This window comes from Fragaria vesca, linkage group LG6, assembly GCF_000184155.1.
Source record: "Fragaria vesca subsp. vesca linkage group LG6, FraVesHawaii_1.0, whole genome shotgun sequence".
NCBI classification, from domain to species: Eukaryota; Viridiplantae; Streptophyta; class Magnoliopsida; order Rosales; family Rosaceae; genus Fragaria; species Fragaria vesca.
Window position 1 is genome coordinate 7,040,997 of NC_020496.1, and position 15,619 is coordinate 7,056,615.

The 15,619-nt window shown below is 38.7% G+C and overlaps 2 protein-coding genes across 2 annotated transcripts; both read left to right on the forward strand.

Moving 5' to 3' along the window:
* Nucleotides 1-2,688: 2,688 nt before the first annotated feature.
* On the forward strand, nt 2,689-6,840 carry LOC101310812 (solute carrier family 40 member 2-like). The gene is made up of 9 exons (XM_004302507.1): nt 2,689-2,833; nt 2,960-3,603; nt 4,355-4,505; nt 4,613-4,809; nt 4,909-5,394; nt 5,504-5,675; nt 5,784-5,921; nt 6,013-6,123; nt 6,374-6,840. Exons 2-9 carry the CDS (start codon nt 3,467-3,469, stop codon nt 6,530-6,532), a joined length of 1,551 nt encoding a protein of 516 aa, XP_004302555.1. The 5' UTR covers nt 2,689-2,833; nt 2,960-3,466; the 3' UTR covers nt 6,533-6,840.
* A 5,110-nt stretch (nt 6,841-11,950) lies between these two features.
* On the forward strand, nt 11,951-15,561 carry LOC101308777 (F-box/LRR-repeat protein 3-like). Its single transcript, XM_004302501.1, has 8 exons — nt 11,951-12,725; nt 12,825-12,950; nt 13,316-13,417; nt 13,509-13,902; nt 13,989-14,118; nt 14,440-14,734; nt 14,830-15,081; nt 15,294-15,561. Exons 1-8 carry the CDS (start codon nt 12,042-12,044, stop codon nt 15,345-15,347), a joined length of 2,037 nt encoding a protein of 678 aa, XP_004302549.1. The 5' UTR covers nt 11,951-12,041; the 3' UTR covers nt 15,348-15,561.
* Nucleotides 15,562-15,619: the final 58 nt, after the last annotated feature.

A 15,619-nucleotide genomic window follows, 5' to 3' on the forward strand; every position in this document is an offset into this window, starting at 1 on the left:
ATATATGATAATGTCGTGTGGAAGCTGGATCAAATAAAATGCTGAGATTGTATATTAGTTGCTTGATTCACTTGCACATTGTTGCGTACAAGAAAATTATTGAATTTACGTAACTTGTATATGTGCTATGATAATATTCTCTTGGGTAAAATATTGTATAATCTTTGTGGTTTAAAGCCGACATATGTTCAGTCTTTGTGGTTTTATTTTAATCTGAATGGTCCTTAAAGTCACGATTTTTCATCCAAATGGTCATTCCATCAATTTTCTCAGTTAAATGGTTGACGTGACCGTTAAAAATTACAATGTCTTTAACGGTCACGTCAGTATTATAACAAAAAAAAATTGATGGAATGATCATTTGGATGAAAAATCACGACTTTAAAGACCATTCAGATTAAAATAAAATTATAAGGACTGAACATATGTTGACTCCAAACCACAATGACTAAACAAATTTCAATTCTATTCAACATAAAACTATTTTGAATACAATTTTGAATTGGGCATTATGTACACCTTTGAGTGTTGAACTAAATTTGAGTATTGAACCCTAAACCAATAAATTAACAATGTGCCTCTCATATCAGTTTTCTTGAGGGAGAGCCTCTCATATAAGTCGTAACTTGTAAGACAATGTTTCATTTTCGTTGACTACCAAGGCAGTCCTCTGCGAGTTGATCCAGCAGATCTCCAACAGACTTTCAAGCGTATTTGGATGCTAAACGAGAAATTCAAGGTTCATGCTAGACCTGCTGGTTTGTTCCTATTTTAGTGTGATCTCAAGCGTGATCGAAACCGAGTGCTATGGGGGAGGACCATGGTACTATCTTCGTATGCCTATGATTGTGCAGGAATACGATGGTTTGATGGATTTCGATGAAATTGATATGAATCGACTATTCTTCTGGGTCCGAATTGAGAAGATTCCCCTAAAATTGGAGGTTCCGGAAACAATTGAGGATGCTGCTATTGTTGCTGGTGACAACCCCTTTGTGGATTTGCCGCTGCTCAACTCAACTGGAGAAGTTAGAGTCCGGGCTTCTAGACCCCTTGATCGGCCTTTCATCTTTGAGAATGCACTCAAACTTGCCCCTGGTATAGTGAACAATGTCTTTTTTACTTATGAGAATCTGGTTGGCATGTGTTCGGCTTGTAATTTATTAGTGCATAATGATGGAGTTTGTAGCTCCAAGCCAGCGATGGTACAAAAAGATAACAGAGTTGAGTCTCTAGCAAACTTGGCGAACCCAAACTTCTCACAGGGCTTGCTCAAGTTCACAGGGACAAAATCTGGAGAGACAATGGCCCCAAAACCACTGCAGCCTCTTGCTAAGCCGAGTCTGAAACATAAACCGGTAGTCCTCAAAAAACCTTCTCTTGGTTTGATTTCTGGTGGTTCACAACAAGATGGTGAATTGGAGGTGGGGATTAAACAAGTTGGTAGGGAAAGCAACAAGATGCCGGTCATCCCTGATGAAGCTCTGAAAGAAGCAGTCCCTACTACTGATATGGTACTTGCTGGCAGTACCAATGTATCAATTGTGGTTGCAACTGCGCCGGTGGCAGGGGCTATGACAACCCAGGTCAAAGCTAATGAACATGTTGTTCAAGATTCTGAAAGTGAAAATATTTCATTAAAGGAATGGATGTCAAAGACTAATGTGAAGATGGCAGGAAAAGAAAATTTGAAGCCTATAACTTGTGAAGTAGGAGAAGGTGTCAAGCGCCCTTGATCTCCCCTTAAAGAGCTCCCTGACAATGTTGTTGCTGCTACAACAAGTGGTAAGAAATCTCGTGCGAATATTCGCTTCCTTGCAAGTGTGCTTGGCCTCATTCAAGGCCCTAATGACAGCCTGATCATGAAACCGACTTCGTTGATCAAGCCAAAAATGAAGAAGGGACGTCCTCTTGGATCCCTAAACAAAGTACCTAAACAGAACCCACAAGTAACAAAACCAGATGATCTGAGTGTGTTTTGCCCTAACACTCCTCCAAGCCCTGACCTAAAGGGCAAATATACAATATAAAAGGTGTTAGTGCATTGATAGCTTGGCAAACTATGCTAGTTGGATGCAGCAAGATAAATTCATAGGACTTAGAGTACCGTAATTGAGCGTCGTGGCTCTAGTTTTATGTTTCTCTGGTATCTTGTTTTATTTATAGTTTAATCCTCTGCTAAGCTCACTTGAATAAGTGAGCTAATTATTTGATGTAATGGTGCTTGAATATCATTTTGGCTTGAGTTTATTAATGAAATTCTTGAGGCCGCTGCTCCTTTTCCTTTCAAAAAATAAAATATGTTTCATTTTCGTTATGGCATTGTAGTATATCTCAGCGATGACGTGGCCAAATATGAAGTGTAGCTAGCTGCCTAGCTAGGGGCCAGGGCTCTTCTTTGAGCCGCAGAGGATGGAGACCCAATTTCTAAGAGGAAATCTTCGGTGCGACAGACGCACCACGTGGCTGGTGCGACTAGTCACTCACAGACCTCCACGTGGCGCTTTTTTCCACGTCAAGCTCTGCTTAATGAAGAGAAGAAAAGGAAATCGGAATCCCATCTCTCCGATCGAATCACAAGATCTTTTGCTTGATTTAAATATCAAATCTATCCTTAGCAAATCGGAAGGGGTTCGGTTGAAACTCCTTGATTTAAATACCAAATCTTTTGCTTTGCCCAGAAACTCCTTCACTACTTTGATTCAAACCCCACGAAGGCAATTGGATTCCAAGCCCTTGGATTCCATTATTTACATTCAAAGGGTTAAGGATCGCTAACCTGAGGATATTGCTTCGGCTTGGGACGATGTAAATTTCAAGTTTCCTATCTCAGGTACATGGCTTATGACCCCAAATCCATCTCTTTTCACCTACTGAAATCTTTTTCTTTAATTCCATTCCAACTGAATTTAAACAACAAACCTTGTCTAATTTCTAGATTAACTCTGATTCTTGTTAGATTACATGCAAGTTCAATCAGAGAAGAGGAGAAGAGGGAGATCTGGTGATTTGATCGGAGAGATAGGTTTCCGATTTCCTTTTCTTCTTTTTTCTTCGGCAGAGTTTGACGTGGACAAAAGCGCCACATGGAGGTCTGTGAGTGGCTAGTCGCACCGAAGATTTCCTCAATTTCTAATCAATCTGTTCTGAGTAGATCCAAATCAATGAAAAACTAACATGGATTCTCCCCAAATAACAACAAACTCGACCAGCAAAGATCTTTGTTATATTTCTACCAGCTGCAGTATTCAATCACGCACCACGTGACAAACAATATTGCTCACTCTAATTGCACCTATTATCTAGATGACGATGATGAAATTGATGATGCTGTCTTCTTATATTCAATAACGATTATGGTACTCATATTTGTCATCGTCATCAAGGAATAAGGGTGCTCTGCCATTGCTAGTGTTCATCAACAAGCTCTATAAGGTTCAGGCACAGAGGAGTTTGAAGCTGAAATATGAAGCAGGAGGAGAGTGAGAGCCTTCTGGCCCATGTACAAGAATACCCTCCTGATCATTCTCAATATGATCCCCTTCCTTCAACTCTGATCAGATATCTTTACATAGGCCACTTTTTGGCCAGATGGGGTGCCAGGTTCTACTTGATTTCTAATTCCCTTCTGCAGTTTAATTGTTCTAGTTTTTAGATTTCTTTTGTTAGAGGCCCTCTCCCTAACTATACATTGAACTTTCATCAATACATTAGTCTGTAAACCTTGAACTCAGTTTTGTCCCTTCTTTCTAATTTCTCTTCTCAGTTAGCTGAAAGTATTAATGAAATTATTTTAACGTACAACTACTAATAAATCAAATTACATTGGAGATTCTGAACATGTTAAGCTATGTGTATGTTGTGTTTGCCAAATTGAATGATATGCCTTTGAGGAACAAATGAATGAGCAAGTTTGGACTTAAAAATAAAACTTGTGATCCCTTTCCTGCTTCTACATATATAGGCAGATGTTATGCGGATGGAGGCAGTAACAAGTTTCCTACAAATCAACCTAGTAGGCTAGTTGCACGAGGTTAATCATCTGTTTGAGAAACTTCAAATCGGATTGATCTGTGTGTCTGTGCCTCCTTCATGTTATATTGATTCCTATTAGTACTGTTGGCTTCTAATAAATTGATGATCATTATTCTTCCGCTATGGATGCTCTCGTGGCTTTAACAATTTTCCTACTGATCAAGTTATGTTCAAGGAACCTGAAAATATATCCTCTTCATGTCAAGAGTGAATAGAAGTTTTCTAGATGCTAAGATAAATTTCACTAGGGGCTACTTGTTTTTCAGAAATCCATTTGTTGGGTTTAATTTCTAGTGAACCTTCTCTGATTGTTTTGCAGAATGTGGGAATTCTCTGTTGGTTTATACATGATAAATTTATGGCCAGACTCTCTGCTCTTTGCTGCTACATATGGTGTTGTCGAATCAGCCTCTACTGCGCTTTTTGGACCTTTGGTTGGACAGTGGGTGGATAAGTTATCATATGTAAAGGTAGGTTTATGGAAGTAAACTTATATCGAAATACAGCTTGGAGGACCAAAGAATTGTTTATGCATCGTGTTTACATCTGAGTATCTTACAACTGTGTATATGGACAGATTCTTCGACTTTGGTTAGTAACACAAAATCTCTCTTTTATGATTGCTGGAGGCACTGTGATGGGGCTACTGATCTATCCAGATCTAAAGCTCACAAATTTCAGTGCATTTGTTTCACTTATCATATTAACCAACATCTCTGGAGCTCTTGGAGTTCTATCCACTCTTGCTGGTACCATCTTAGTCGAAAGAGACTGGTAACTTCTGACTTAAATAAAAACATAAATCTACCTCTTGAATTAGCATAGTATGAAATTGTATTATGTTATACTGATATACAAATATTCTTGGTGCAGGGTTGTGGTAATATCAGAAGGACATTCTCCGGAAGTACTAACAAACATGAATTCCATCATTAGGCGTATTGATCTTTTCTCCAAGCTATGTGCTCCTGTGGTAACCGGCTTCATCATCAGCTTTGTATCACTTAAAGCTTCTGCTTTAACTTTAGCACTCTGGAATACCATATCTGTTTGGCTGGAATACTGGCTATTCATTTCTGTGTTTAATGGGATTCCAGCTTTAGGCGAAAGCAGCCAAAGGAAGATAACAAGACCTTCTCAGAGTGATCTTGAAGGCATTGGCGCATCTACTTCTCAAGAGAGAAGTAGCTTGCTTTCTAAAGATGAAAACGATTCAGATTTCGCCAAGGAAAGCTGGATTACGAGAGTTATTAAAATGGTATCAAGGATGCCTTATGTTAATGCTTGGAGTGTGTATTTGCAGCAAGATGTTGTACTACCTGGAGTATCTCTGGCTTTGTTATTTTTCACTGTGCTCAGGTAACCAGCATTAAGATGTTATATTCTTTTGGAAGATAATCTGATATGTTACGTTTACTATTGGATTTGGCTTCATATATTAAGGACTTGCTGAATCTTGCTACTCCAGCTTCGGAACGTTGATGACAGCTACCTTGGAATGGGAAGGCATACCTGTATACACCATTGGGATAGCTCGTGGAATAAGCGCCGCAATTGGAATTACTGCAACAATTGTTTATCCCATCTTGCAATCTCATATCTTAACACTTAGAACCGGACTCTGGTCTATCTGGTCTCAGGTAAAAAAATTAAAAAATCCAGTGACACCTTCATTCTAGATTGCTAATCCAGGATGTGACTTACTAATTGACCCTCGTATATCTGGTGCTTATGTTTTTTCGATGCAGTGGACCTTCCTCCTGTTATGTGTTGCTTCAATATGGATCCATAAGAGCCTTTGGTCAGCATATATGCTAATGGCCGGAGTGGCTACTTCTCGGCTTGGATTGTGGATGTTTGATTTAGCTGTCATCCAACAAATGCAGGTAACAAAGCAGAACAATGCATCTCATACATCTTATTATTTTTCTTAATCTTGAAACTTCATTGAATTTTCCCCTTTCTCATTTTATACAGGATCAAGTTCCTGAATCAGATCGTTGTGTGGTGGGAGGTGTTCAAAACTCCCTTCAGTCCATCATGGATTTGCTGGGCTATGTCATGGGGCTAATCATATCTAATCCACAGGTAATATCATGTTTACTATTGACTATATACCCGCTTCATTTTTAGTGAAACTTACTGGCTAGTGGTCTGATCACTATCACAGTATCACTAGACTGACTAGAGTATCACTCCGTTACACAGTTTCTTCTAACGTTACTGGTTTCGTTTGATCATGAACATATCGGTGCGAGTGCCTTATGCGGTTAATCTGTGATCAGTTCTCGTTCTGAAGTTTTATCAACTCATATTGGTGTTTGCATGTTACATTCAGGAATTCTGGAAGTTGACTTTGGTCTCGTTCGCCGTGGTAACACTGGCTGCATTGCTCTATACCCTGCACCTTTACCGCATCCGAAAACACCTCCTTCACTTTGAGAAATTAACCCCCTTTCTGAAATGCTTCACCGGTTCACAATCTAAAAATTCATAATGGTTAGGCCTCCATTTGCGAACCTCATTTGACAATTCACAATCAGGTGCAGTGTTGTTCATATGTTGTTGTAACTTGTAAGTTCTGTAACTTCTAAGTTGGTCCTTCATCATGCTTCTATGTTTCATATGTATATTAAATTTGATTAGTAATTGTAGCCAGATACATTTAGGCTTTGAAAGGATAAATTGTAACCATATATACTGTCACCAGATGTGGTGGTATTGTTATGAGTAAATGAAGACTCGTCTGTAGGTTGCAAAACCACACGGTATATCAAGGCAGAACTGTTATGTTGGATAAACCCCAAAACCTTTGCCCTCGTAATTTACTGAAATGTTGATTCCTGCTAGGGAGGAGTTAGATGTATCTATCTGTAGGGCCGAATTGAAGTCCCATATGTTTAAGCTTTGGTCATGTTTTGGATGTGGAATCTCTCTGCTAACGAGCATAATTTTCCAGAAGATTGTTTTAGTCAAAACTAGAAAATGCATGCAAGCAATTGTCAACCTTGACTATTCTCCAGTGCTAATTATCAAGTCTTAGTCACTGGAAATTTCTGAAGAATTATTTATGAATTTTCAATGACTAAGACATACATGATATATCATCATAATATATATTTGCAACGTTGCCGTACAATGGATTATTATTCTTTGCTTTGGGCAGCTCAGAGTCTCAGACTTCAAGTCTCAACATCAACAGGAGTCGTTGGCTCGTTGCCTGAGTACTTATAATTTAGGATGATCAGCAAATTAACTCTTACTGTTAACATCGAGGGTTAATCAAAAGACAAAGTTACCATGCCGGTGGTGCACAGCTCGATCATAATTAGCTTTGAAAGCGAATCCCAAGCCTAAAACTACTCAACCTATAGTGATTGAATGATGTTAGGTGAACCACAAATAAGTATCAAATAAACAAACCGAAATCTTTTATGTGACAATTTACACGAGTAGACTGTTGCTCATGTGAGTACAACACCTTTTGCTCATGTTTTGATAATTCTTTAATCTTTGGCAGTCTGCACAGAATTCTCATGAAGTCGATGGTAATGGTCAAATTAAGCTACGAAATGCAGGCAATAATAATGAACAGTACAGTGCATGACTGGCTGTTTATGAAACACACGAGGGTGTTGTGTTGAATATTTCCAAAGCAGAAAATGACACAGCAATACATTTTCGATGACTAACTAAACATATATGATGAATCCGTGCATACTTTTCAAATTTTCAACAGTATATACGACTGATAAAGAAGGGAAATACAACTCACTCCGTACAATGGGTTTTTCTTTCTTTTGGCATCTAATTCTTTATGTTGGTCATTCTTTTCGACGCACTTGTACGTTAACCTACTCAAGACCTTTAGACATATATAAAGAACTATGGATCAGCAACTCTTTTCTAAACATGTACAATTAATGATCGATTACCAGACAGTTTTGAACAAAACTCGTTTGTTAATACTAACACATGATCAAGACAAATTAATTTTAAATTGTTATGCAAGAGCTGTGTGGCTCAAATGGTGTAGCTCATAAACTCGCTATGATAATGTGTGATATTAAAGATTTTAGGTAACATCATTGTATTCGATCATTGACACAGGGTAATCGGGTCTTACAATCAAAACGAGGACCTTGGCATCCACTGGATTCCGATACATACACCTCCTTTCGTAATTAAAAAGGCTCGAACTAGTTACACGAACAACTTGGTAATTTTCCTTAACGAATTCGAAGACGAAAAGGGTTATCCAACGGAAATAACTTGAGTGATCAGCTATGGTCATTTATGGGTGACAAACACCAATGAGAGATGGAAAAGTGTCAACAAAAATTATAAATAAATATGTCAAATACCCAAAACCCCAATGTTATGTCCTTAAATTGCAGCCAAGCCTTTTAAAATAAACATGTCTCTCATATTCATTGGTTGTGGTCACCTTACCAGCCCTTGTCACCGAAATCAGATTCTTATACGATTATATGTTAAGTCAGGTACGTGGTGGAGGGTTCATGACCTTTTGCCTATAGTCAGTACTCACCAATTTTTCACTGACCTCATCAAGTTTTCTACAATTACTGGATTCCAATACCATCGTAGCTAACCACATTCTTTCTAATAACTAATCAACTCGTTCGTTCCAGTTAATTGCTTGCGACCACTATAAAATTGAACAATATAGATGATGTTCCATCGAGCTTTGAACTTCACCTTTTTATTACTCCTAGTTGAGCAAACGAACATGGATTTGTCTGAACTCTGAACCACCTATTTGTCAATGATATTGATTAATTAATAAGCTGGTTTTTGTTTCTTTTGCTTAAACCTTAAGCTAGCTGAATTAGGTGGATGGATTTTGACTCTTGATTCAATCACAGATAGGGAGAGGAGGTGAAGGTACATTGCTAGTTGCTGCCGTACCACGATTTTGATTTGAAATTTATTTTTAAAACTAAGCAGGTTTAATTAGTCGTAATCCCTACTGATTACTAGTGACTTGGTCATAGCTCATATTAGGAACAAGGGACATGCGACATTTCACCAACAATTACTGCATGCAGCTAAACACTAGACTTCAAGCAGAGAACTTATTTAGGGTTGGTTTATTGTTAATTGAAAGTGATCGATGAGCTTAGTTATATGATGCTTCTGTTGAGAAAGAGACGCATACCTAAATGACAACTCCATCTGCGTATGCTACAGTGATCAAATGCGTAAACTTCTAAGTGGAAAATGTCGACCAAAGCAATATCTAGCTAGTTAGTCACTCAACATGATCATTTCGTGTACGAAGAATGTACCCTCCTGGCTGGTTACACCTCCATATATGGCTCTCGATCTGTTCATCCTTTTCAATATGAATCCATGAGTAAACTTCTGTTGAAGAAGAATATGCAATCATAACTTCATAAGGAAGGTTTGTACGGGGGAGGGAGCTTCTAACTCTAGCTATAATATTACATTATAAGATAAACACGGATGTTCACGTGATATTGTTTATCTGTTTTGTTGTTTTGTTTTGTTGTAATTATAACTAAACGTCTTCGAGTTTCGTCATATGATTTAGTATAACAAAAAATCGATATATTAAGATTCTAAATTTGAATTTAAAATCTTAAAAGTGAAATACATAAAACTTAGTGTCATATATAATATTAATGTCGAGGCCACTTAATCATCAAAACAACCTAACTTTGCAGATCAAAAAATAAAAAAAAGACCACATAAACCTAACCCTAACCACCAGAAACGACCCGATCTAGCTGTTGGCATGAATCATGCAAACCTCCGAGAGAAGCAAAAACATTCTATACTACTTGTTTATTCACAAAGCCACCTCTCTGCCTTCCCCAGATCATGCTCCATATATGTTTCTGTATATAGAGCAGATCAGAATATCAGATTGCAAAATCTGCAAAAAGGGCAGAAACAATTCGGATGCGCGCATACATTCTAGTTCGGATACAAGTATTTTCCGTATCAAGAAACATAGGGGTAAGCTGGGAAGAAAACAACGTGGGGGGGGGGGGTTAGGATAGGGCCTGCACGAGTCGTCACCTTCCTGGCCAAAAAAAATCTGGAACCAACTTTCACAATCGATAATGAAAACGATGACTTGGTACCGTTCTTATCTGAGAGAGGTGGTACCAGTGTGTACTACCAGAGAGAGCATCTATATAAGTACGGCAATATCTATTGCCATTATAATATCATATCTTTTATTTCTATTTTCATTTGAATAATTAAATGAATTATATTTACGGGTGTGGTGGTTTTGTCAGGTTGTACGTACCGTCCGCACTCGAGTCTGTCCTTCCTCACATAGGTCCTCCACCAAATAAGCTGCCTCCTGCTTTTGCGATAAGAAAACGACTTTCCCAAATACCCAGCCTGCCCCTGTGTACTTTTCTTATTTACTTTCCGTCCTTTACCGTCCTTCCCCGTACGGTATCTTCTTTTGAGAGACTACATGACTTCACTGCCCTCCCAATTTCTTTATTCTTATCAGCTCGGGAATAGTTCAACAATACCCAAATAGTTTTTAGTTTTTACACACAAAAATAGATGCTTCTCTTATTCTGATTTCTTATTGTTTTTACATGAGGATCAACATCACTTGCAACATTAAGAGCAAAATTTTTATCCTCTTAGCAACCACTTAGATTAATTTGATGAGAACTCGTTTTGTGTTAACTTTTATCTTTTGTAATTGTAAAATTGTTGAAGTTAATGAGGATTTATATTGTATTAACTCTTTTGTCTTTTGTCTTTTGTAGTAACATTCTCCATGAAAGTTGTTTACATTACCCTTATAATGATAAAACACTAGAAGCACACATCATGAATTTAGTCACCGAAGCCTAACCCCGGGTATTACCGATTGAGACATCATGTTTGGCGGTCCGGACATTAGGACCGAACCAGCTACAATGCGCCCATAGGATCATTAAAGTGGCCATTGAGGGTCACTTCATTGGCAGCAAAGCCTAATAAACAGGGTACCAGTAAAACATTGAAGGAGATAGGGTACATGATTCCCAAGACAAACACGAACTTCCATAACAGGTATGTTCAAAATACTAGTTTAACTCATCTTGCATCTTAACAAGTAGCGACACTTGATGGCTTAGACATCCTAGATTCGTAAGCCGGCAACTCTAGTCTTGACCTCTGACAGTTGTCACTTGTGTATGCTATCAGGAGAAGTTTGCAGACTATGAATTCTAAATCAAACTATAAGAGTATCGAGACCCAAGGCTCAACAAAAACAAAATTAGTATAACATATACTGTATGTATATCTTGTGTTTGATTTCAACAAACAAATAAAGTAAAAGCTTCAAATGACATTCAAAACATGAAAATTTTGATAATCTGATTTATCACACATTCATGCAAGATGTGAATAAAATATTAGTGATATTTGAGACAAAAATAACATTCTTAAACAATATGTTCTCCAAAGAGGTCTCATAAAACATTATTGAACAAGACGTTCTCCAAATGACTACCGGCTACGTACGTATAAGTAAAAGTTTCTAACAATATTATGTAAGTTTTCAACGTCAGTCCAGATGTCTTCTAAGAAAAACGTCAACCCAGATGAATATAGAATTTATAAAAGACGTTGAATTTTCTGAGCGTAGTGGGTTGTAACCATGTATATTAACCGATAAAAAGTATTTACTAATATATGTTGTCATCGGGGTCATCTTATTCGACCGCAAAGAGAAGGGTAAGCTCGTCCATTCAAAGGGAAACAAACAAGAATAGGAACAAAAGAACTATGTCCCCTCCCAAGGTCATTACAGTCCTTCACTCCTCCTTCATCTTCACTCCCTCCTCAGCTAAAACCAAACCTCCCCAAACAGAAAACCAGAATTTCCTACAAACAGTTTCCTCAAAAAACCCATTACTCCCCATCTCCTCCTATATAACAAAACCTCCCCAAACTTTCATTTCCCCATCCCAAAATCCCAACAATCAATCCACCCCAAAATGGCAACAACAACAGAGCTCAAACTCTCTCCTCCCCTTCAATCCATCAAGACCCAAAAACCCATTTCCAACACCAACTTCTTCCATTTCCTGTCAGATGAACTCATCTTCATAATCTTGGACTTCCTTAACTCAAACCCAACTGACAGAAAATCCTTCTCTCTAGTCTGCAAGTCCTTCTATTCCATAGAATCCAAACACCGCCGCACCCTCACCCCTCTCCGCTCCGACCACCTCCCTTCAATCCTCACCCGCTATACATCTCTCACCCGCCTCGATCTCACCCTCTGCCCACGTGTCACTGACTCTTCCCTCATCACAATCTCCAATGCCTGCAAGTCAAATCTCCAAAGCATCGATCTTTCGCGGTCCAAATACTTCTCCGGCGCCGGCCTACAAAGCTTGGCCGTGAATTGTAAGAACATGGTGGAGATTGACTTGTCAAACGCCACCGAGCTCAAAGACTCGGCGGCTGCGGCTCTGGCCGAGGCCAAGAACTTGGAGAGGCTCTGGTTAGGAAGGTGTAAGCAGATTACGGACATGGGTGTTGGGTGTATAGCTGTTGGGTGTAGGAAGCTGAAGTTGATTAGTTTAAAGTGGTGTCTTGGTGTTGATGACTTGGGAGTTGAGTTGCTTGCGCTAAAGTGCAAAGATCTTCGGAGTTTGGATCTGTCTTACTTGCCGGTAACTTGGTTTAATCTCTGTTTTTTTTTTTTCGAGTTTCAAGTGTTATTGTTCATGATGTTAATGGTGTTTTTTTTGTTTTTTGTTATGGTGCTGCAGATCACGGATAAGTGTTTGCCGTCGATCTTCGAGTTACCGTATCTTGAGGATTTGGTTCTGGAAGGATGCTTTGGCATCGACGATGACAGCCTTGCAGCCTTCAAACATGGCTGCAAGTCGCTAAAGGTATTTATGCTTAGCTGGTACAATTTTCTTATGCCCTCTTGTGTTAGGCATCTTTGTTAATAACTCAGAGTAGGTGTAATTAGATTGTGGATTCCATGTGTGTGCTTCTGAAAAGTTTAACACCTTTAACTTTTAATTATCCTTCCTATTATGGCAGAAATTAGTTGGTTGGGAAAAAATAGGTTTGGGGCTAGGTTGTGTAAGATAATCTTAGCCCTGAGCCTGAAAAAAAAGAAATAGCCTGGGAAAAAAAAATACAGGCTCTATCAGCTTTGAGATTATATCTTTCTTACTAGTTACATGGGAAAAGTTTTTTAATGCTTTTGTAGATTTTGACTCATGAATTTGTGTTTACCCTTTGACAGAAGCTTGACATATCAAGTTGTCAGAACATTAGTCATAATGGTTTGGCTTCCCTAACTAGTGGCGGAGTTCTAGAGCAACTCGTATTGTCACATGGCTCTCCTGTAAGTGTTTCAATTTCTGTGTGTTGTTTTGTGACCGGTTATGGTTTGAGTTTAAACTCATGATGTGTACTCTGGTGGTGTTGGTGTTTAGGTGACTCTTGCTCTTGCTGATAGTTTGAAAAGGCTTACAATGTTGCATTCTATCAAATTAGATGGTTGCTCGATTACTTATGCTGGACTTCAAGCGATTGGAAGCTGGTGCATGTCATTAAGGGACCTGAGCTTAAGTAAATGTCCTGGGGTGACAGATGATGGGCTCTCCTCTCTTTTGACAAAACACAAAGATCTGCGGAAGTTAGACATCACGTGTTGCCGAAAGATAACTTATGCATCCATAGATCATATTACAGTATCATGCACCGCACTTACCTCTCTTAGGATGGAGTCATGCACCCTGGTTCCAAGAGAAGCATTTGTACTCATCGGGCAAAGATGTGGTCTTCTTGAGGAGATTGACATAACAGATAATGAAATTGATGATGAAGGTAATTCCCCCACTCAACTTCAGTCTAGTCAATCACTACTTTGATTTGCATACTTATATATACTAATATGTTTTTAATGTATCCAGGTTTGAAGTCAATCTCCAGATGTTCGGAACTCACCAGCTTAAAACTAGGAATTTGCCTAAACATAACTGATGAGGGAGTTTCTCAAGTTGGCATGGGGTGCTCGAAACTTGTAGAGCTCGATTTGTACAGGTTTGTAATTCATGGAGCATGAATTTTTCTTTTCATCGTTCTGTTTTCTTTCATCTTGTAGGTCACAAAAGAAACAGTATATCACCACATATAATTCTGAATGCTTGTCTCACTTATTTAGTTATTTGTATTGTGGATTCCCAGTACTATGCGAAAGTATGAAACACATGAAGTAGAATGGAACTCTCTGTTTTAATATTAATAATCCTAAAATGCTCTATTCTAGAAGCGTATATATAAAGTTCAAATATGAAACAAATCTCAACTTCACTACAAACGGTTATGCGATTGTGCAATAATTGTTCTGGTTGTTTTGTTCAGGTGCACAGGAATAACTGATTCAGGCATTTCAGCCGTTGCTCGTGGTTGTCCTGGACTCGAGATGATTAATATAGCCTACTGTAAAGACATTACTGATAGTTCACTAATCTCATTGTCGAAATGCTCAAGTTTGAACACAGTAGAAAGTCGAGGATGTCCTCTTATCACATCTCTGGGTCTAGCTGCAATTGCCGTGGGATGCAAGCAGCTGGTCAAGCTGGACATAAAAAAGTGTATCAATATTGATGATGCTGGGATGATCCCACTTGCTCACTTCTCTCAGAACCTTAGACAGGTACCTTTTGTCATTCCTTTTGCTTTCCGGATAGCCTTAACGGTTCAACAGATGATCACTTTTAGTTTACCAAATCTTTCATCCTGTGTTTGCAGATTAATTTGTCGTATACTTCTGTTACGGATGTGGGGTTGCTCTCCCTAGCCAGCATCAGCTGCCTGCAGAGCTTGACCATCTTGCACTTGAAGGGCTTGACCGCTAGTGGGCTTGCAGCTGCCTTATTGGCATGTGGAGGGCTAACAAAAGTGAAGCTCCAAGCGACCTTCAAATCATTGGTGCCCCAAGCTCTTTTTGAACATTTTGAGGCACGTGGTTGTCTGTTTCAGTGGAGAGATAAATTTTTCCGGGTAAGTCTGCTTTTACCTGTCAATTATGAACTGCAAACACTAAATGTAATTGATCTAATCCATATCACAAACTATTTAAGTACATACAAGGATAGTGCACTGATATGCTCTCACTGTCCAGTATTGCCAACATGCATGCTAGCATATCGACTCGGAAATCAAAATTAAAAATTGTTGTTAGTTGTATTAACATTACTTTGTTTGATCAACAGGCGGAACTTGACCCTCAGTGTTGGAAATTACAGTTGGAAGATGCCATACCGTGAGTTCTGTTCCTTTAGGTTGAGTGAGATGCAGCTCTGTTTAAACTCCTCAATAAGGTTCCAGTTTTTTGCTTACCTGAAGATGCGGGACTACTTATACTGTGAATACAACGTAGCAGTCGATATCCGTTTTCTTGCCTGGGCGCTTTCGTTTTGTATTCTCTTCCATCAGAAACCTCAAAACATGGAGAAAATATGGTTTTTAGTGAACAGGATTCTTTGGAATTTTTTATTTTTTATTGGAAATGAAAGGATTTCATTAAGGGACAGTGCCC

Bases quoted from the DNA above. Each gene is read 5' to 3' on its own strand.
- LOC101310812 (XM_004302507.1), top strand. From the start codon at position 3,467: ATGAAGCAGGAGGAGAGTGAGAGCCTTCTGGCCCATGTACAAGAATAC. The intron at 4,506-4,612 runs GTAGGTTTATGG...GTATATGGACAG, and splicing joins ATAAGTTATCATATGTAAAG to ATTCTTCGACTTTGGTTAGT. The intron at 5,395-5,503 runs GTAACCAGCATT...TTGCTACTCCAG, and splicing joins TTATTTTTCACTGTGCTCAG to CTTCGGAACGTTGATGACAG.
- LOC101308777 (XM_004302501.1), top strand. From the start codon at position 12,042: ATGGCAACAACAACAGAGCTCAAACTCTCTCCTCCCCTTCAATCCATC. The intron at 14,119-14,439 runs GTTTGTAATTCA...TGTTTTGTTCAG, and splicing joins GTAGAGCTCGATTTGTACAG to GTGCACAGGAATAACTGATT. The intron at 14,735-14,829 runs GTACCTTTTGTC...CTGTGTTTGCAG, and splicing joins TCTCTCAGAACCTTAGACAG to ATTAATTTGTCGTATACTTC.